The 22,170-nt window shown below is 46.7% G+C and overlaps 1 protein-coding gene across 1 annotated transcript in view; it reads left to right on the top strand.

Moving 5' to 3' along the window:
* LOC147906191 (dynein regulatory complex subunit 3-like) overlaps nucleotides 1-22,170 on the top strand; it is a 117,325-nt gene that overhangs the window by 26,576 nt on the left and 68,579 nt on the right. The window contains exon 4 of the mRNA XM_087383484.1: nucleotides 19,562-19,678. Within this exon, the coding sequence (XP_087239610.1) occupies nucleotides 19,562-19,678 (117 nt within the window). The remainder of the gene's footprint in view (nucleotides 1-19,561; nucleotides 19,679-22,170) is intronic.

The following is a 22,170-nucleotide window of genomic DNA, read 5'->3' as shown; positions in this document are numbered from 1 at the left end:
CGACGTGGGGGAACCAGCAATCAGGTTGCTCGCAGCTTTCTCATTGGAGAGGTTGAGCCAGAAGATGCCCCTTCCCATAAGGGCCACCTCCTCAATATGGCCATCCTCTAGCATGAGAGTGGACTGGAGCCAGTCCCTAATGGCTGATCTGGAGGGAGAGTGTCCAATGACTCTGCCGTAAACAGACACGTACTACGAACTTGCAAAGAGCAAGGCCATACACTGCAAGTTCGGGTCAATAATATTGAGACCTCCTTCTCCTGTGGGGAGAATGAGGGTCTCCCAAGCCACCCGGGCTACAACATCTGAGGTGCCATCTAAACCACTCCATAGGTAGTTCTTGATAGGTCTCATGAGGTGAGCAATATAATCTCTAGATCTGCGCCAACATGAGCAAACGAACTAGGCCAGTGGCCAATAATACTTGGTTCACAATCACAACTCTGGATGCAAGGTCAAGTCTGGCTGAACTTCAAAAGATGAGTTTCCTCTTGATACTCTCCAAGACGGGAGCGAATTGCTTTGCCGGAGAGATGCCCACCCCAACCTGGCATCCTAGATACCTGACGGAGACGACTCTCTGAATCCAAATGAATCCTATGTCATTCCCCCAGACTGGAGTGTCCTCATCGCTGATCGAAAATGTTAGAATATGAAGCCAAAGTGAGTCTAAAATGAATGTTCTAGGTGGTCTAGGTGTAGTTTTATAGTCTAGTGAGTCCTAGACATGCCACGTGTCATATTGGGAGATATCCCATAGACATTGTGACTTTCTAGAGTCTAGTGGCACACTATATAGTGTTGTACTTGTCTATTGTCTATCATATCAGTCAACATCAAGCTCTTTTGGTATCATGTGAGTACTTGTCCATTGCTTTCATTTTCTTTCCAGTTCATTTCCATTATGCTTGTTATCTTTCCTTTCCATTCCTAGTGTTAGCTTGCTTCTCTCCCTACCACTATGATCTTTCATGTGGTATCAGAGCCATGTTCCTAGCCCTACTCTCTCTTTCCCTTTCCCTTCCAAGAGGTTGAGGTGAGGGAGGCCAATGAAGCTACTCTATCTCATCCTCCTTGGAAGGCTGCCCTCTTCTCTTCTTCCTTGAGCTCTCTTCTCCTCCTACCCAAGCCTCATCAACGGTTGGAGCTGATTTACCTCGCCAGCAACTACCCCTTCTTCAACCCAAAATGCCTTGCCAACGGTCTCTTCATTTGCCTCGCCATAAGCCGTCTTGGTAGCTTCGCCTCCAACTGCTCCAGCCTGCTGCAAACAGGCCGTACAGCAGGTCGTACATTCCATACAAACTCTTTTCGTGCAGTCATGCCTGCCCGTACAGCCTCAAAATGCGTGCCAACTCCAGTTGCTCCTGCCCTCGATTGAAGCGCCACTAGCAGTCGCCTCTGCCCTCGCCATGTTGCCTTGGGACTGCCACCAACAGTAGCTGCTCCAACCTCGATTGCAGCGCCACATTTGCTCGTTCTGCCCGACATTCTCTTGGAGCTGCTGCCCACAACCATAGAGTCTTCCAAATCAACTACCATTTTGTTCGAGAAGTTCAATGGTAAGAATTTCCCTACATGGCAAACAAAGATGCGTCTTATGAAAGATGGGGTGTGGAATGATGTGCGTGGCAAGGAGAAAAAGCCACAATCAAATGAAAAGAAAATTGCACATTGGGAGAATCTGAATGACAAAGCTCTTTCTCTCATTGGTTTGGGATTGGGTGATGATGTTATTAATCATTTTGATTTTGATTCCACTACTCACGACTTATGGGCTAAGTTTGAAGAATTGTTCGGCAACAAAATCATCAATTCAAAGGTATTCCTCAGACAAGAATTCTTCAAGTTGCAAATGAACTCTTCTTGCTCACTTTAATCATATGGAATCCCTTGTTACTCAGCTTGCTAGTCTGAAGGCCCTTGTAGGGGAAGATGATCAAGTTGTTGTGCTCCTCTCGAGCATTGAGGAAAATTCTGAGTAACGGGAGATCATACCAGCATTGCGTGTGACACAAATGGGTTATCATGATATGGTTGCTATGCTTATTGATTATGACAGACGGTATGCACACACTCCGAACTCCACTGTGCTGTACTCTAAGGGCAAAGGCAAATTAAAATTCAAGCCTTTCAAATGCAATCACTGTGGGAAGCAGCTTGGTCACACCGAGGATTGCTGCTTCCATTTTGGGAGGCTTCGGATTGGGCCATTATGCATGGCCCCCAATCCGAAGCCTCCCAAAATGAGATGATGTTATAAAAAATGCTTCTACCATGCACAAAACCCATCTGCGTATCATGGATAAGGTCTAGGAGAAAGGGCTGCAGATGAAGGCTGATAGCTTTAGCTAGGATTGTATACAAGGTACCCAACAAGGTAATCGGTCTCCACTGAGACACTAAATTCCTGCAACCCCCTTTCGGAATCAAATGAATGAGGCCCTCCGTAAGTGAATCTGGCATCTCATCTGAGTCCCATACACCTTGCAGGGCTGAGGTAATGTGATCCCCAATCTGAGCCCAAAACGGTAAGTCCATCTGAACCAGGACACTTGCCCTTGTGAAGGGCAGAGAGAGCAGTCCTGAACTCTATGTTGGTGAAGGGTGCATCAAGTGAGACAGTCATATCCCCTGTCACCAACCCAGATAAGTGCCGCCAAATAACCACTCTAGCATCATCTGTGGCTTGAATGTCAGGATCTGCTGTAAGAAGGGAGACATAAAAATCGGTGGCAACCTGCAAGACGGCATCTGGATGTGTCTGAAGAACTCCCCTGAATCAACAAGCTGTGAGACGCTTCCTACTATGTCTGGGGCCAAGAGTAGAGAAGAACTGCTTGTTCACCCTACCTCCCGTCTCAATCCAAAATGACTCTCTGGCATGAAAGGCATACTCTGCTCTCTGATCTAAAAGTAACTGCTGCAGAGCCCTTGCTGCAACAAGGCGCTCCTGAATCCAAGCATCTGTAGGCCTCCTCTGCTCCTCCCTCTGGAGGGCAGCCAACTGCTGGCGGATACCTATCTCACGCTTGAGGATCTCACCCCTCCTGATACAAGCAACTGAAAGATAAAAGTCGCTAATATTGGAGAGGGCTTCGGCTAAGTTTGAAGGAGAAAGCTGCCCATCCTGCAAATGAGATACCCAGGTTCTCAACACTATCTTTGTAAGGCCCTCCTCTGCATAAAAGAAATCTGAATCCTAACATTGGCAGAGCGGCCCCTCACATGAGGATCTGAGACCATCAGAACCACTAGAAAATGATCCGAAGTAGACACCCCGGTTGCAATGCAAATAGTACCACCTCTGTCAAGAGCCCAATCATCCACATAAAATCTGTCAATTCGTGCATGTATGGGAGGGCATCTACAATCTCCTGTTCGACCAAGAAAACAGGAGAGAATGTGGCTGAGTGTGAAAAGCATCATCGTGCCAAGCATCCCTGCCACTGTGCTGGAAAAGGAAGGCATCCCACGCTGCTCTCTCTAGGGAGTGAATGCCACCTTTCCTACCACCCCTTCTGTCTAAGGGCATTAAAAACATGTTGAAATCGCCCCCTATAATCCAAGCATTTGCAATATGTGACTAAGAGAGCAGTTCCTTTCTAAAAAGAACACGATCCCCTCTAGAATTGGGTGCATAAAGGTTTAAGAGACCAACCTTATGCCCACCAATCAAAAGTATAATCCACTGAGCTCTGGAAGGGACTATGATCCCGTGTCCAATCACCAAGGGGAGTTTAGAAGAAGAAACCTCCCTTGGTGCCCAAGGCGGACGAAGGTCTAGCAGCACATGAAGCGGTAGGAGCTGGTCGTGAGGAAGGTCCAGGTCGGGTGAAGCTATGAGGCGCACCCGTGGATCTTTTAGGTCTTTTCTTTTTCCTTGGGCAATCTCTGGCAAAGTGCCCAAGGGTCCTTTAAATCCCACACTGATCATGTCTCCCTGCAATCTCGACTCTTTATCTGAACAAGGAGCCATCTGGATGCTGAAGCATAATGTGGTCATCCGAGATGTTAGGGTCAGAGACAATGACCCTAACACGCGGTACCCCATCGGACCTAACTGCCTCTGCTGTTGAAGAAGGCATCTCAGGGAGAGGGGGGATCTCAGTAACCACTCCAAAGGCGGCTCCAATGGAATGTAGAAGTCAATGGTACACCTAAGGAAGGCCTGGAAATCTGATGAAGAGTGACGTCATCCTGCTGTCCTCCTCGATAGGATCAAACCCCTATGAAAAAGGGGTCAAAAAAATCCTCCTGGAGCTCAGTAATAATGGGCTAGCCTGAAGCACTGTACGTGCAATCTTTGAGGATTCAAAAACAATGTGGAAGAAACCTCACCCAAGCAGACGAACATCTATGAGGTGCCCTGCAAGGTCTCCAGGTAAAGCGGCAAGCATCCAGTCCCTGTCCTGTAACCTAGAAGGGTGGGACCCGTGGATGTGAGCAAAGAGCAATGTGGAGCTCTCCCTGCAACTCGTCTTTTGAGAAAGTGATGGTTTTTGCGGCCGATGGAAGCAAGCGAGGATTAGTTGAAGGTTGGGCCATGGTCAATCAAGGTGTGAAGGCCGACTCGAACACAGGAGGCTCCATCTGACCAAAAATGCTGCTAGGAAGGGCTAGGAAGAGGAGAAAAGAGGATAGAAAAGGAAGAAGGAAGAGTAGGGGGGGGCTGAGGGAGGGGAGTGTGAGGGCTAAGGGGAGAAAGGGGGCAGCAAGGAGGAAGAGGGAGAGGGTGTTTGGAGGGTAGGGCGGAGAGGGAAGGGGGAGTAGGGGATGGGATAGGCGGAGGGGCTAGGGAGTGAGGGCGGGGAGAAGAGAGGGTAGGCAGAGAGGGAGGGAGGGAGGGCTAGGGAGAGAGGTCGGAGAGGCTAGGGGGGAGGCGGAAGGGCTAGGGAGAGAGGGCGGAGAGGCTAGGGGTAGGTGGAGGGGCTAGGGAGTGGGGCGGAGAGGTGGGGTAGGCGGAGAGAGGGCCGTACAGCCGTACGGCTGAGGAGGAGGGCAGCGAGGCTGAGAGGAGAGGGAGCGGGGCTAAGAGAGGAGAGGGAGCGGGGTTGAGAGAGGAGAGGGCAGCGGGGCTGAAAGAGGAGGGAAGGAGAGAGGGGCTGGGTGAAGGGTGAACTATGGAAGAGAGAGAGAGAGAGAGAGAGAGAGAGAGAGAGAGAGAGAGAGAGAGAGAAACTTTATTAAAGTCTGCTAAAGACCGATGGGTCTATGAGACTGAAGAAAAACCTGATACAATGAGCAAAAGAGTGGAGCTACTAAGCAAGCATCCTAACCCATGCTAAAAAACTATGTAGACATAGTCAGTGATATCATAGTACATGTCCACCATAATTATATACAGCCATCTTGGCATCATCCTCATGTGGAGACACAGTCTGATCCAATATAATACAATAGGCTTACAGAACATCAAGATACACCCAACGGCGGACTAGGCAGTGTAGGCAAAAAGCCTGTAATGGATCGTGTCCTATTGGCTGCTACCCGACGTTTGACGAGCACCAGTGTAACCCCGGTCGGCTGCACCCTAGGTCTGAAAATAGAGGAGATGTCCATGATTGTGATTTGTGCATCTATCCTTTGCAGGGTGTGCCGCATCTCGGTCTCAAGATCTCTGCCTCTCCTGCTAACTATGGCTGGGATAGCAACCTACTCTGCCTAGAAGAACTCTGCGATCATACTCTAGAATGGTTCGGGCACGGTCCCCTACTTCTGTCTCCTCAATTTGATGAGACGATCTTTATGCCGGACTGCCTCGTGAATAAAAGATGTTAGGAATCTCTGATCTGGGTATAGGAGGAGTCTAGAGAGGCCCTCGAATCCATCTCTGAAAAGGCAATGGTATTGTCCACGAATCTCATTATAGACTGGGCAACCGGAAAAAAAGTGTTCTTCTGACTCCACCTCATGGCGCTCACACAATGTGCAGATACTACTCTATCCCCTCTGCTCGCCCGCTCTCGATATGAAGTTGGTGCGATGACACCATAGTTGCCAAGTGTTTCTGAAACGGGAGGTTTCAAACGGGTTTCATACGTTTGAAACGGGTTTTGAAAAATGAATGAAATGGGTTTCATTCAGAATGTGAAAATATGTGCATTTATACCTAGGGTATGCATCATGCCATATACAAAAATGTGCAAATAAAGATTGTAAGTGACTCCATAGTGCAGACATGATACAAAAAACATACATATCAAGTATAAGCACCATACATACTGAATCCTAATCATACAAAAAGCTAGTCATCAATGATCATACATTATACATACTAGAGTACTCAATGATCATCTTCACACATACATACTAAATGATCATACATATTGAATCTTGATAATAATAAAAACTAGAGTCATCAATGAACCTCCCAAGACCTCCATGGTGATGGACCATGAAGGTAAAAAGGTCAAACTACAAATGGAATCCAAAGTACTGTCTATCAATAATAAGTGACAAAGTCACAAATCAAAAGTCAAGCCTCATCATCAATGTCAGCATCTTCCTCCTCAACCGAATCCATGTCCTCATCAGCCTCCTCCTCACTGCTACTGGAACTCCCAGAAGACTCATAAAAAGCATCCTTATGAGATGCAGGTGCAATCGAAGTACTGGCACCAGCTGCCTAGGAGGATCGGGTGCTGTGAGATGAAGCCGCGATCTCCTCGTACAACATGGCGTAGATATCCCTCTCCTCAGGTGAAATCACCGGCATCTTCTTGTACTTTTGTGATGTCGATTTTGTAGGGATTCACCTGCCGAGGCTCAATGGGGTAGTCCGTTTGCTCGAGCAATCGTAGATTGTAGTGGCAAAAGGCCAAACTCTCCAATTACACAGTGGACAATCTGTTCCTCTTCTTCGTATGGAGTAACTAGTAGTGGCACCTAGCGTGCTCTTGTCCTCGCTTTGAAGTCCCCCACAAGGAGAACATCTTTGTGGCTCGAGAAATCCATGATATCATGATAGAGGGGTGTATATGGTGATGTCTCAGCCTCCTTCCGTACCACCCTTGCAAAATGTGAGGTATCTAGTGGGAAGTAGCAAATCGCTATGAAGAGATCACGACTGGTGGTGCATCGTAGTCGGATCCAAAGAAACGTAGAATGTGGATCTCTCCTCTCCACTAAAATCGCCCCAATAAGAGATGATCGATATAAGACTGCTACTCCTCTTGATCCCCGTACTCCACCTGTCTCCCTCATCTCCTCCCTATAGGCTGACTCTCAAGTGTACCACTGACCACCGATAAGGGACGCTCTGGGCTCTGATGTGTCTCTATGTAGAAGACTATGTCTTTTCCTATGTATGACTCCGAGAAATTCCTAGGCTCAAAACCAGAGGGTTCCGTTACAGTTCTGGTGAGAGGGGGTGTTGGAAAGGTCACCTCCCCATCTGTAAGCCCCCATAAGAGGAGAGCATGGGGGGGGTGAACCTAGGGATTGAGAGACGAACACATGAACAGCAGCATGGCTGCCATGTGGGCAGGAATCAAAGAATAAAGAAAAGTGAGGTACCTAGAAGAACCATGGTGGCTGCAACAGATGGAGCTCATGGACGGAATAATGGATATGGATGTTTAGCATGGATCAGGCCTGGAAGAGGCAGATCTGGAGCAGCACCAGATGGTGGAGTATACCCAGGAGAAAGGTGAGCCACGTGGCAGAAGCTGTGGGCAGGATCTCAACCTGCAACAGACCTGGAAAGTGGCTCAGCAAAAAGGGGGAACCAGGAGGCCTGGTGGGCAGGATCTCAACCTGCAACAGACCTGGAAAGTGGCTCAGCAAAAAGGGGGAACCAGGAGGCCTGGTTCAGGCCATTGGCTGAGGCTGGTTGGGGCTGGTTGGAGCCAGCCAACCAGGCCTGGAGATGAGCAGACCACCTTGCAAACTTTGGGGCCTGAAAGCAGCCCAAAAGGGCCTGGCAGAGGCCCTTATATAGAGCTTGGAAACCAACCTGGTCAGTTTTTTACAGACCAGTCTGGTCGGCCAGACTGGTCGGTTCTATCAGCAGCCCTTGGGGGCTATAAAAGGAGGGCCTCCAGGCCCTCATTACTCATCACTTGCAGCAGCACTTCAGGGAGCAGCAGGAGCAGCAGACCAGCAGCCTATGAGCCTACATCCAGGAGGACATAGAGGCTGGAGAGTTGCAGACCTAGCTCAGCAAAGGTGCTGCCCACCTATGCTGGTTTGCAGACAGCAAGGTGGAAGAGATCTGGACAGAGTCTACAGACGCTCGAGGTGGAGCACGCGGGCTCAAGTCTAGAGATAACCGGCAGATAGGAGAAGGACCTTGTGGTAAGATCAGAGGACTACACCATTGGTGGGACTCTGGATCTATCTCTTTTGTATTGTGTCCATAGCTTTGGACGGAAATATATTATTTTGGTGGTTTCTCTATTTGGTTGGTTTATTGTCTATTGATGACTCTGCACACCTATGCTATGCACATAAGTTTAAGAAGTTTGTGATTCCACACCCCACACCACATTGTGTGAGCTCCTAGGCAATTTTATCAGTCTTCCGCTGTGCGTACCCTCGGTGGGTCATTTCTAACACTCGAGTCTAGAAAGTGCGGCCTATCCCTTGCTTAGCCGGGCTTATTGTTGGTTGCATGCTGAAAATCGGACCAAAGAAAAGAACCCCCAAGTACGTTGATATGCCAAAAAATGTCAATAGTTTTTTCACTTGTTGCATGTTTGAGGATAGGCACATAGGTATGCACATAGCTAGTGGGTGATGGTTTTGAGTCAATGGGTACTCTCATCAAAAGGCTTTGTACTGATGTAAATATTCTTTTGACATTGTAAATGTCTGTGCAGGGGCTCGTGGGATATGATAAAATGTAATGTGGGAGCACCAGGATAATCCAGAGCATGGTTTCCAACATTGTCTATGTGGTGACATGATACCATGTGCTCCGAAATGTTGTCCTATGTCACATGTTTATAATGTCATGAGTGTTTTTCCTTTTGTCTTGAGTCATGTGAATTTCCCATAAGTTGAGGTTTGATCTAAGGAGACTAGAAGTGGCATGCAAGTGATTGAATGCCTAACTAGAACCATGTGATTGAGGTTTGGAAAATGAGCATTTAATGCTGGGTGTATGAATTTGGGGAAAAATCTTTGAGGGTGGTAAAATGTCATCGTTGAGGTCGATGGGATGCTTACTGGAAGGATCTACGCTGCCTAGGAGGGCTCCTTGAAGAGAAGGTTGGACGACTAGATGAAAGGAGCTCGTAGGTGAAGATAGGGGTGCGTAAGCGGAAGATGGAGCACCCTTCGAGTGAAGGATACGTACGTGACGGGAGGGTGGATCTCCGTCTGCATGCTTGGCACAAATGGACTCTAGGTGCTCGGTGATGATGAGCTTGGTGGTGCAGGTGGCGCTTACCGAAGTCCTATAGAGTTTTGGCTGTGTGTTGATAGTGTGGTTGAAGGAGAGGATCTTGGGCGACGGATGTTCGTGAGCTCCACGAAATCTGAAGGCATGGGCTGACTGTAATTTGGGGTACACGTTCACTTCAAGGTTGACTGTAGAAAGGCTTTGACCAAGCAGATGCCCGGTGATGCTGAGAAGACCTTGGCGCTGGAGTTTTCCAGAGATAGCAATCTGTTTGTAGTTGGCTGAGCAAGGCTACCTCACAGGTAGGACGGTCGTTGTTTGCATTGAGCTGATATGAAGAATGTATGGGCTGGTTCAAATCATCTGAAGGACTGTTGGTGACGTGAAGTATGAGCGTGGAGTACTTTGTGGGCAGGAGAAGAATTGTTACGCTCTAGCCGAGGTAGCATGACCTCGGAAGAATCAGTCGACATTTCCCTTACAGGATCTATCTTTGTAATATGTTTGTTTGCGCTTCATGTAAATGATCGGGAGGGAATTAATGTCAAGGTCCTAGGTGAGGGTTGATAGCACCAGACTAGGTAGATCTAAGGCTAAGGGCCTAATGCAAAGATTGTGCCTAGGGGCAAAGGATTTAATGCATCCCAAGAGAGGGGTGAAATGTTGCATTAGGAAGGCCCTATATGGATGACATGTGGCATCTAGATCTATCTAGGGAGATGGGGCTTGTTGAGGCTAGAGAGAGAAGAGAAGGATTTCACGTATGTTTTGTGTGGATCGGAATTTCTCTGCCTGCTCGTTAGCTTCAGCAAGGTTGGTTGGGAGGATATCCATGGTGCTGCTCTAGGAATTAGATAGTTAGTCTTTACATTTGGTATCAGAGCCCAAGGCTACGAATTGGAGGAGACTGTACGATGATGACGAACGGGATGAGTAAGGCAGCGTGAGCTCGAGGTGCAGGCCTGGACCGCCCTGGTGGCTGACGACGGATAGGCGTGGAGCGTAGGTGGCGAGTCGACCACTTGTGACCTTTACGTGATGGACAGATGGGATCGACGATAACGGGTGACGACGAACTTGGAGGGGGCTACCCGTGACAACGGGTCGCTGTTGGTGGTCCTCCCGCACCGCTATCAGGACTTTGCGTGGGATGAGTGAAGTGCGTGGAGCGGACGATAGGCGTGGAAAGGAAGGGATCGACTCCATGTGACGGACAGACCGTAACGAAGTTGATGACGATGCCCGTGATCTATGACGGACGGAAGGTTTGTTGACAACCTTCCCGCTGACGAGTCGTTGCTGGAGCGTGGGGATCCCGTAAGGCAGTGACGAAATGCAGGGTAGATGACGCACTTGACGAAACGCACGGGTGGTGATTCGTGATCACCCCTATACTATTCGTCGAACACATTGCAGGCTTGGAACGCAGAGGTGACACAGAACGGTCTGGCTAGCCCGTGATCTGCTTCCTTGGCACACCTACGCTCAGAGATCTCCAACGCCACGCAGCCTGCTCGTAAGCCGTGATTGGGGCGACGCTCATGCAACGCTCTTGGACGTAGATTTGGCGCAGGAGCGCAGGGCCTTGAACAGTGTAGGCACGGATAAGAGGCCGCGCAAACACAGATCCGAATCGAGGGAAATCCAAGGCTGTGGTGAAATCGTGATGACCAGGGAGCTCTCTTTGACCTCCATTAGTTTCGTGTTGTTTTTTTTCTTCTCGATTTAGTCGGGTGATGCTCTACTTTCATAGACAAGATCTCGTGAGTGATCAGTCTGCATGAGGCTTTGATGTTGTAGCAGGGACAGATTATGCTTGTGGTTATGCCTATGTGCTACAGTTTGAGTTTGTTTGCAGGAGCTTCCCTAGGATAGGGAAAAGCGCCATTTGGGATATATGCCTGTGTCAAATGCCTAGTCAGTGTGCATGTGGGATTGCAGGAATTCCCTAGTATAGGGAATTGTGTCAGACTGTTAGTACACTGAATTGTGTCAGCTTGTAAATACAGCTTTCTAGCGGTGTTTTAAAAAAAAAAAAAAATCAAAACAAAACAAAACAAAACAAAGAAAAACACCCATTGAATTAAATGGAAGCAGAAGAAGGAGCTTCCAGGAGGGACCCTGGTGAGTCAGGAGTCCGGCCGACCCAGCAGGTGTCGCGCCCAGTAGCTCATACTTTATCTGGCAGGATTGCATTGTTGGAGGATGCCTTGCAACAGTTGTTAGCACAACAATTACAGGCCAATGCAGGGCAGTCCGAACTTAGGAGAGCGATACATAGTATGTCTGCCAGACCTTCTCGAGAGGAGAAGGGAAAGGCTCCAATGGAACCAGAGTCTAGTGTCCATACGGTCGAGCCTAGGAAGGCTAAAGTGCCAAATATTGCCAATTACAGACCAGAAAAGTATTCTGGTCGGATGAACGACCGTAGCTCCGATGTCATTGAGACCTGGTTACACAAATGGGACGAGGCGTTCGCCATTTGTGAAATCAGAAATGACATCAAGAAGATCCGTGAGGCCACCCACATGTTTAGTGAGGCTGCGGATCGGTGGTGGATTAAACAACAAAAAGATGGTATAGCATCCACTACCTGGGAGGGGTTTAAAAGAGAGTTCAGGAAACACTTCTTACCTCCTGACGAAGCATCCCGAGCTTGGGATTAGTATAGGAACCTTCGTCAGAGAAATTTATCAGTGGCAGAATACACTGATAAGTTTCGAGAGAGTGTAATGAAGGTTGACGAACCCCTGCCTCAATCAATCCAAGTGAAAGATTTCATATTTGGATTGAATGATCGAATAAAAATGGAAGTTCGGGCTAAGTACGCGAACAGGTTAGATGATGCAATAGCTATAGCCCTGAACTATGAAGATGCCAAGGGTAGCAAGCCAAGTGGGTTTGCACAGGTCAGAACCCAGTATGGGTATCTGAAGAAATTTGGGTTTAAGAAGAAATGGACTAGTAGAGGGAGTGGTGGTTCTCAGCCGAGTGGTCAAGCCAAGCGGGCGAAACCAGCTGAAACTCCTAAATCAAGTACCACCATTGGAGTGAAAAGGAAAGTAACCCCAATGGCAGCCCGGGCTTGGTCTAAGTCTCCCTTAAACCCAGAACAAAGGGAAAAAGCGAGGAGAGAAGGCTTATGTTTTGGTTGCCTTCAGCCTCATCAGTGGAAGGATTGTCCGCGTAACAAAGATCGTCGGATGGCTGAGATGGTGATCTCATAGTGCGACGTGGAGATGGAGGGAAGTCCCAGAGCGGAAGAGATGCAGATTCAGCTAGCGGGATCTTCTCAGAGGTTAGTACCTTGTTTGTTATGTGTGTCTGTTGCTAAGCTAGTGACGAGTGCACCTGATAACATCCTATCTAAGCCCGCAGCAACGGGGTATACAGCCTTTAACGATATGGAATTAGTTAAAATGAAAGGGCAAGTGGCCAATCATGATGTCATTGTGTTGTTTGACTCGGCGTCAACTCACAATGTGATTAACTCCAAGCTTGTGAAGAGGCTGAAATTAAAGACAAGTCCATCTGACTATGCGTATACAGTCAGGATGGCAGATGGAAGTTCAACTGAAGTATGGGACCAAAGGGTTACCCAGTTGGAGCTTCGTATTCAGGACTATGCTGAGAAGCTTGATTTTGAAATGACCAAGCTTGCTCATGCGGATATAGCCCTGGGTATGGTGTGGCATTCTAGGAAGAATCCAGCCATTGATTGGAAAAAGCACGTATATCAATTCAAGATGAATGATGTGCTTTATGTCTTGCGAGGTGAGAAAGATATACCTCAGGGACCGTTGGTTTCCGTGATGGAAATCCGAAAAGCTCAGGAAGAGTTTTTATTCCTTTGCACAGCATCGGTAGAGCCGGTTGATGATTCTTCGGCTAGCACTGATGTTACGCAAAGTGGTGAGATGGCCAAGCTGGCTAATCTTATAACAGAGGAGTTCTCCGAATGTTTTAGGGATGAACTACCTTATGGGTTACCTCCAGAGCGGAATGTTCAGCATATGATTGAACTGATTCCGGGGGCAGAACCTGTAAATAGACCTTCCTATAGAATGAGTTTTACCGAAGAGGCGGAGGTGCGTAGACAACTGGAAGAATACCTCAAGTTGAGGCAGATTCAACCAAGTTTCTTACCTTTTGCTTCGCCAGTGATATTAAAGAAGAAAAAGGACGTTTCGCCTCTGTATAGATTACAGAGCATTGAATAATATCACTGTTAAGCACAGGTATCCGATGGCTCGGATTGATGATTTGCTAGATACATTACATGGAGCTGTGATTTTCAGTAAGATAGATCTTAAGTGTGGCTACCATCAGATCCGGATTAGTAGAGCCGAGGATGTGCATAAAACTGCTTTTAGAAGCAGGTTTGGTCATTATGAGTTTTTGGTAATGCCCTTCGGACTTACCAATGCTCCAGCGACATTCGTCATGCTTATGAACGATTTACTACGTCCGTATATCGGAAAGTTCGTAGTACATTTTATTGACGATATCTTGATATTCAGTAAAAGTATTACTGAGCATCGTGAACACTTAGGGATAGTGTTCAGTACTTTGAGGAAAGCCAATCTTTATGTAAAGAAAAAGAAAACTATACTGTGTATGGTTAGGCTTAAATATTTAGGGTTCATAATTACTCCACAGGGGGTAGAAATGGATCCGAAGAAAGTGGCTGCGATACTAACTTGGCCAATCCCTCAGAGTCTGACCGCGTTGCGATTGTTCTTGGGATTTGTCCAGTTTTATAGAAGGCATATCAAAGGATATTCCGGAATAGTATCGCCATTGACTGATCTGACCTCAGATAAAGTACCTTTTATTTAGGGACAGAATCAACAAGAAAGTTTTAATACCATAAAACAAGCTGTGGTCACAGGACCGGTGTTAAAAATAGTTGATCCCCAGAAACCGTTGTTCCTGGAAACCGATGCAAGTGGCATTGCGGTAGGAGCAGTCCTCCTTCAAGAGGGAAGGCCAGTAGCCTTTGAAAGCAAGAAGCTTTCTCCCTCTCAAAGGAATTGGCCAACTTATGAATTGGAGTTGTATGCTGTTATCCATGCTTTGAAAACATGGAGGCATTATTTATATGGTTCGGAGTTTTATGTGGATGTGGATCATGGTACTCTAAAACATTTTTGTAAAGAGCCTGACTTGAGGGGCCGCCAAGCTAGGTGGACAGAGCTCATGCAGGAGTTTAATTTGACGATTCGGTACCGAAGAGGAAAAGATAATAAGGTTGCTGATGCGTTCTCTCGCATTATGCACAACCTGAGTTTCACGGTATTAGAGAGTACTCTAATGACCGAGATCAGAGAAACTCAAAAAGTGGACGAGTTTGTCCAGAGCTTATGGCCTAAAGCTCATGTATGCTAGAAAGAAATGGCAAGGTTGTAGTACCTAGTCAGAATGATCTGAGGCAGAGAGTTATTCGACAGTGCCATGATAGCCCGTGTGCGGGACACCCAGGAGTTGAGAAGACATATGATCTCGTGAAGCGAGATTTCTTTTGGCCAAAGATGAAAAAGCATATTCATGAATATGTGACACGGTGTTTCTCGTGTCAGGTAAGCAAGGCCGAGCGGGTGAAGCCACCCGGACTTTTACAGCCCTTGGAGATACCACTAAGTAAGTAGGAGAGCATTTCCATGGACTTTATTGTAGGACTGCCTACGACACAAGGAGGATATGATTCTATCCTTGTGGTGGTTGATCGTCTAACCAAGATGGCTCACTTCATTCCGACTAGAGAGTCTGTTAGTGCCCCGCAAGTGGCGGATTTATTCATTAGACATATATTTCGTCTACATGGATTGCCTAGATCCATAGTGTCAGACAGAGATGTCAGATTTACCGGTTATTTTTGGACAGCGGTATTTGAGACACTAAGGACTGAGTTGGAAATGAGTAGTGGGGATCATCCTGAGACGGATGGTCAGACGGAGAGAGTCAACCAGACTTTAGAGGATATGCTGAGAGCATATGTGTCATTGAGGCAACATACGTGGGACAAGTGGTTGCCATTGTTGGAGTTTGCCTACAATGATAGGAAACATTCATCTACCGGATTCAGTCCGTTTGAGCTGAACTATGGTTATAGACCAGCGAATCCAACTATAGTTGGAGTACCTCAGAAAGTGCCTAGTGCCGCGAACTTTGTAGTTCAGATGCGGGAGATGCTAGCACTTGCGAGAGCTAATATCCGCCAGGCTATGGATAGAGCCAAGGTGTATGAATGCGGATGACAACCGGTCTATAAGAGTATTTAAGGAAGGAGAAAGAGTTTTTCCCAGAGTTCCTTCGCACTCAAAGTCGTTGACTTCAGGAGAGTGTGCTAAGTTATCACCTCGATACTGTGGGCCGTGGTTAATTCTAAAGAGAATAGGTAGTGTAGCCTATAAATTAGAATTGCCACAGGGGTGTAAGGTGCACCCGGTTTTTCATGTTTCGCGCTTAAAGAAATTTTTACATACAGGTGACTCACTAATCGAAGGTGTGGTTTTGTTTCAGGAGATAGAGGATAATGCGAGGCGCAAACCAACAAGAATCTTGGACCGAGGAACAATGCAAATATGAAATCGGAAGATACCCACGGTGTTGGTTGCATGGCATGGTCAGCCTCTATCCGAAGCTACCTGGGAATCCGTATATCAGTTGCGGAGAGTGTTCCCAGATTTTATCATCGAGGACGCTGATGTCTGAAGAGGGAAGGAATGTTACGCTCTAGCCGAGGTAGCATGACCTCGGAAGAATCAGTCGACATTTCCCTTAAAGGATCTATCTTTGTAATATGTTTTTTTGCGCTTCATGTAAATGATCGGGAGGGAATTAATGTCAAGGTCCTAGGTGAGGGTTGATAGCACCAGACTAGGTAGATCTAAGGCTAAGGGCCTAATGCAAAGATTGTGCCTAGGGGCAAAGGATTTAATGCATCCCAAGAGAGGGGTGAAATGTTGCATTAGGAAGGCCCTATATGGATGACATGTGGCATCTAGATCTATCTAGGGAGATGGGGCTTGTTGAGGCTAGAGAGAGAAGAGAAGGATTTCACGTATGTTTTGTGTGGATCGGAATTTCTCTGTCTGCTCGTTAGCTTCAGCAAGGTTGGCTGGGAGGATATCCATGGTGTTGCTCCCGTGATCTGCAGTAGGAATTAGATAGTTAGTCTTTACAAGAATACATACGCTGGAAGTGGATTTGTGACACAGAGATGGTTGAGGCGATCTGATATGCTAGTTCCTTTCACTCTTTGGTCATTGACTGCAGCTTTGGGGAGAGTTACGTGCTGTTGTCCTTGATGGAAGCTTAGGAGTTTTGGCTGTGGGTTCATAGAATTCTGAGGCGGGCTATTCTCTGAGTTTTGGAGAGAGTTCAGTTCTAAGTTTATCTGTTTCGGGTTGTGTAGTCTTCTGGTTCTCTCCGAGTCTGTGTGGTTCATGTTCAGATAGTTTTGTTTGTGGGGGTTTGTCTTGGTACCTATGTCAAGGATCCCTGCTCTGGATACTAGTGCACGTGCTCTTGAACTCGAGCCCACATTGCTGCTGATCCCTCGAGTTCCGCTGCAGTTTGTTTTCTCTTATACAAATCTGAAAGTATATGATGATTTTATCCTTGGAGCTTGGCCCAGAAGTATTTGGTGTGTATTTTGAGGGTTTTCAGATTGAAGTGTTGTTCAATGAGATTCTTGGGTACCAGTGGTCTTTGCTTTTGCGGGTGAAAGAAGAGGAATGGGCAGGGGTAACTCTAGTTGATGAAGAGGACCTTCCTGAGTATGTATATCGCATGGAATTTTGTGAAGAAGAAGAAACTATCTGAGTGATTGTCTATGTTTACTGGAATCAAAGGTTGGTGCGTGTGTGTTATCTTAGCTTCTTTTGTCCATACCGTTTTCTGTGTATCAACGTGGAAGCACAAATCTTGGACATGACATGTCCAATGATAATGGTCTTGTAGTTTTCTGGTCTCATGGGATCCTCCCTTGCCTTGTGAAAGGGAGTGATGATGTTAAGGGTCTGGTGCAAAACTTTGTTAAAATTCTTTGCTAAGATTGGGGCCATAGTACTTATTCCATATGAGAGAGAGAGAGAGAAATATGTATCCACGTCTTCTGGAGGCCTTGCAGGCCTATGAGACAAGGTACAATCACAAGAAGTAACCATAGAAGCTATTGTGAGCTGAAACAAAGGGCTCGCTAAGGTCCTTTGCTGAGTACTACGCAATAAGCTAAAACAAAATAACAAGAAGCTAGTACTCAGACTCAAGATAAAAAAATATATAGCCCAATGCAAGGGTGGCTCTCCTATGGGCTGCAAAGATATGTATCTGTGTCTATCGGGTCGAGTCTCTCAGTGGGGGGCGTGATCTCTGTGATCTATGTTTCCGGTAGGCCATATCGATGGTTACGTCTCTAGTCGAACGATCTCCCCAGAGTATAGGTGCGATAAGTTGGACCTCCATTGTTTGTGCCTTGGTCCATCTCTGCATCTCTGGTTGCGTCTCTCCACGTGGCCGTCTCGTCTCGCTAGTCCACTCAGCCCTCATGTCATCTCATCTTGCTCTCTAATGTGGTGCATCAGGGCCTCTTTCTGTTGTCGTAGGGGCCACTATCTCATCTTGCTCTCTAATGTGGCGCATCAGGGCCTCTTTATGTTGTCGCATGTCGATCAAATAGAGACCGAGCTGACCTGGTCCTGGAAATGAATCAGATGTGGGAGACGTGCAAACTTGTGTCCCTCTTGGAATAAGCAATGGTATAGTCCTTGGATCTGATAGGATGCAAGGCAAGTACACATGATGTATTCCACCTCCTCCAATTTGCATAGTCTACAGATCCACTACTCTCTGGTTGTACCTGTGGCTCTCTTTGTCTCAATCGTCAACTGATGTGATGAGACCCACATCTATCTGATGGCGATCCTCAAGGCATGTGAGACTCGTTTGTCCTCCTAACACTGGGGGTTTGATAATCACTTCATCCATTGATACTTTGAAGAAATGGTCGTGGTAGAATTGGATCTTGGTGGAGAACTCTTGGTCCTCCCCCAAAGTCTGGAGCTGGAGTAGGTCCAACCGTATGATACGGTTGATCTCATCCCATGAAAATAGGTGGTCCAAAGCATCTAAGTTGTACTAAAAGGGGAGGAGACGATCCATCTGGATCCTCTGACTACGAAACCATTTGGATAGGCGTGTGTACCAAGCCATGCTAATTCCCCTGTTAGCTAGGCGTATAGATGACTCCAGAGCCAATCTCGGTAGTCTCCCTCTAGGTAGAGCCCAGACCTTGTGGAGATAGGTGATGACTGGAATATGGCATCGACCAGGAGCGGTGTCATGCCAAACTCTTCTTGTATGATCTGGTGGCGGGCCACTGGTTTGCTCTAGATCCTAGAGCCCATCATCACCTACAACCTCTCGAAACGCCGCCACTTAGTTGTAGGTTAATCTTGACCAATGTATGAACAATCATGAGGGTACGGTAATTCCTAGTGTCCATGGGGTCTCCTACCTTGTGTATCGGCACAATAGTGGTGGTACTCCAAGCAGAGGGAAAACCATGGCGCGCAGCATTATTAAACATATGTGCTAGGATCAGGAATAGGAACTCCTGCCCATGTGCAAAGTGGTCAATGTGTCACCCCTCGTGATCTTGGGCTCTTTGATTCTGGAGTCGGCATAAAGCAGCTTGTGGTGTAGTTGTTATATATTCATTCCTACCAGCATGAAAAACTAGACTTTCTCTTATTCCAAACCTATGTCTTGATTCACTATATATGGTAGAGGCCGCAGTGATTGAAAAAAACAAATTGCTCTTTTTTAAGTTTTTAAGCATTCATTCACGATATTCAAGCATGCACCTTATAGTCTGCAAGCATGTTCAAAGTAGCACAGAGCCCCAAAGGAGCATTAGGAGAATTGGATGCAAATGAAGTGTGGTGCTGGGATGAATAAATTCCAATTTGAAACTAGGTCTTCGTATACAAAGCTCTCTAGTACTCGTCATTTCTTCTGTATACACTTCCTAATACCATAATGCTTTCTCTTTTTTCCTCTCTTTTATGAAAGTGTTATGTGCCTCTAAATGTCAATTTTTCTTGATATATTCTGACTTCTATTTGTTTTCCTTTGGGGCATAATACTTTTTTAGATGGGCCTATTCTGACTTCTATTTGTTTCCTTTGGGGCTTTGTTGGATGGGCATAGGACTTAGAACAATAAATCATCTTGTTGGACTTGAATTTCTTTCAAAGCTCCATCTCGACAACAATGATATATGCAAAATAGAGAACATAGCACATCTGAAAAATTTGATGCTACTTGGTACGTTGGTGCTCCACAAACTTTCTGTTTTTTGACAGTCTTCTCTTAATCACAAAAAAAGGATACAATTTTACATTAAATTTTGTTTTGCATTTTAAAAATATGGGTTACATGTGAAGAGTGTATATCATCTTTTGTGGCTGTCATATGGGTTATGATAGAAAGTACCTCTGCTGGAATGGACTATGCTATGTTCTCTATTTTGCATAAGTGATTAAACCATGCATCTTTATTGGCTTATTGCAATTGCATGTAAAAATCACATTATTGTGCTGCTTAGAAACGTAACACAAATGGTCACACATAGAAGATTGAACATAGGCAAGCTTGCAGGAGTTGATCAGCACACAGCCTTGCATGACAACACTTTCTACTTGAGAGACTTGACTGTATGCCCCACACCTCGTGTATGTGTTGCCACATGGAGGCATCAGGGCCCAGCCTACTAGGCTCAAATATAGAGAGATGAAAGGTAATTTGAACAGATACTAAACATTTGTATCGAGTTCAACCATTGTATTGTGCATGGCTTTATAGGAGTGTGATTGCTCTTAGAAGATTCTTTGGTAGAGTGCGAGTTTGAGTGAGAGGCAACATAAGATGGTTAAGGCAAACAGCGGTGGCCTCCTTGCCTAGAACGCCAGATTCCAAACTCGATCTAACACACACATTGCAAATACAAAGATCAAGCTTGCTCTTGCCCCCCCTCGCTGCCCCGACCTTTCCCTTCCTGCCATAGTTTCCCCCCCGCCTCTGCTTCTCACCCACCTTCCTTCCTTCCCGTGCCCTTCTTCTCCTTCTCCCCTACCTCGACTCCTCCCCCCGCCCTTCTCCTTCTTCCACCATCCTTCTAGCTCCCCCCCCCCATTTCGCTGCTCCTTGCTCCCGGTCGTGCTGTTTTCCCAACCCGCCCAGCTAGTCGATCTGCCTAAGGCACTTAGACACCCTCCTTAGCCCCCCCCCGCCCCCCCCCCCCCCCCCCCCCCGTCAGACCTCGCGCGCAGGTTCCCTTGTGCCCATGCCTCCTCCTAGCTTATGGCAGTTTCTTGGGGTTAGGCTAGTTCACACCCCCTCCATCCTACTGCGTGCAGTTCGTGGCTGCACTAGGATCCCATGGGACAAATAGGCCGCTGCTCCAAGGCTCCCGCCTCAGCTAAGGTAGTGGACAGCGTCTCTGAGCAGCGATTGACATCTACATTGAGCTCGGCTGCCCTCTTGGAGGCCTTGGAACAGGGTCCTTTGCCCACCCCTTGCAGCACCCCTTCTCGAGCAAAGAGTGGTAGTTCCCCCCCCCCTTTTTCTCAATGCCCTCCTGGAGTTTAGTGCAGCTTCCTTGTCCAAAATTTTGGCTGATTTTTTACCTTTTCTCCTTTCCTTTTTCGCCCCCTTGTTCCCTCTTTTTGTTCTTTGACATTGAGAGAAAACTTCTTGGTGGTGACCCTTGGTCTGTCCAAAGGGGCTCCCATGGCAGCACCCTTGAGTTTGCTTGGATTGCGTGGGGATGCTCCTGAGTGAAGAGAAACACAGTAATTTCACGTGGCTTGACAATAGGGTGTATGCAGCTAGTGATCGGAAGAAAGAAACCAGCACGAGATACACAGAGATGCAATTATTGTGGGAAGGGAGGTCATGTCGAAAAATATTTCTACACTAAGCAACGTGATGAGATATTGAAGCAAGATAAGGGTAAGGATAAAGCACTTGCAGTAGATAACAAGGAGGAAACTACAATGATGGTTGAAGTTGATCATCTCAGTGATCAAGACTGGACCTTCTAAAGTCTATGAATTCAAGAGAGTAGTGTTGACTATCGAGATTTGGGCTCTTTGTGAGCAATTGTTGGTTGTTGAGTTCTTTGTGTGTAGAGATATACAATGATGTGGTGTAGATAGACTAGGACTTGGTCTTGCTTTGTGTGTTAGTACTTGGACTAAGAAGAATTTACTTGGACAGTCCCCAACTGTTAGCCACAGTTACTGACTTAGAATCCTTGCATTCTCTACATCTTCAATTTCACCTCCCTAGATGGCTACAATGTGCTCGGAAATAGTTTGACCTTCAAGAATGGACAGGTCATTGAGCTTATTATTCAAAGAAATGCTTCTTGCTTCATTGTTGACATTCCACATACTTTTCAGCTTGCCCCAAGCATTTTTTGCATGCTTGCACGACTTAATGGTTGACTTAATGCGCGTCTTCACTGATAATGCAATCAAAGACAAAGCTTGTGCATCCTTGCGATCAAACCTCTTCTGATCCTCCATGGGAGCCACCTGGGTAGTGGCAGTAGAAGCATGAGTGGTAGTGGAAGATGCACTCGTGCTAGATCCAACACTTCTAGTCTCATCACCATTCACAATGTCCCATAAGACTTTGCCAACCAAAATATTCTTGAGCGTAAATGACCACAAAGCATAATTGGGTCCATCCAACTTATCTGCCTCAATCATGGTACCAAAATTCTCATTGAGAGACATGATTGCAAGCTCAAG

Source organism: Dipteris shenzhenensis, chromosome 1, assembly GCF_047967505.1.
Source record: "Dipteris shenzhenensis isolate YYH24624 ecotype China chromosome 1, Dip_SZ_1.0, whole genome shotgun sequence".
NCBI classification, from domain to species: domain Eukaryota; kingdom Viridiplantae; phylum Streptophyta; class Polypodiopsida; order Gleicheniales; family Dipteridaceae; genus Dipteris; species Dipteris shenzhenensis.
The sequence above is the reverse complement of the archived record's forward strand: the minus strand, read 5'-3'. Positions and strand labels throughout refer to the sequence as shown.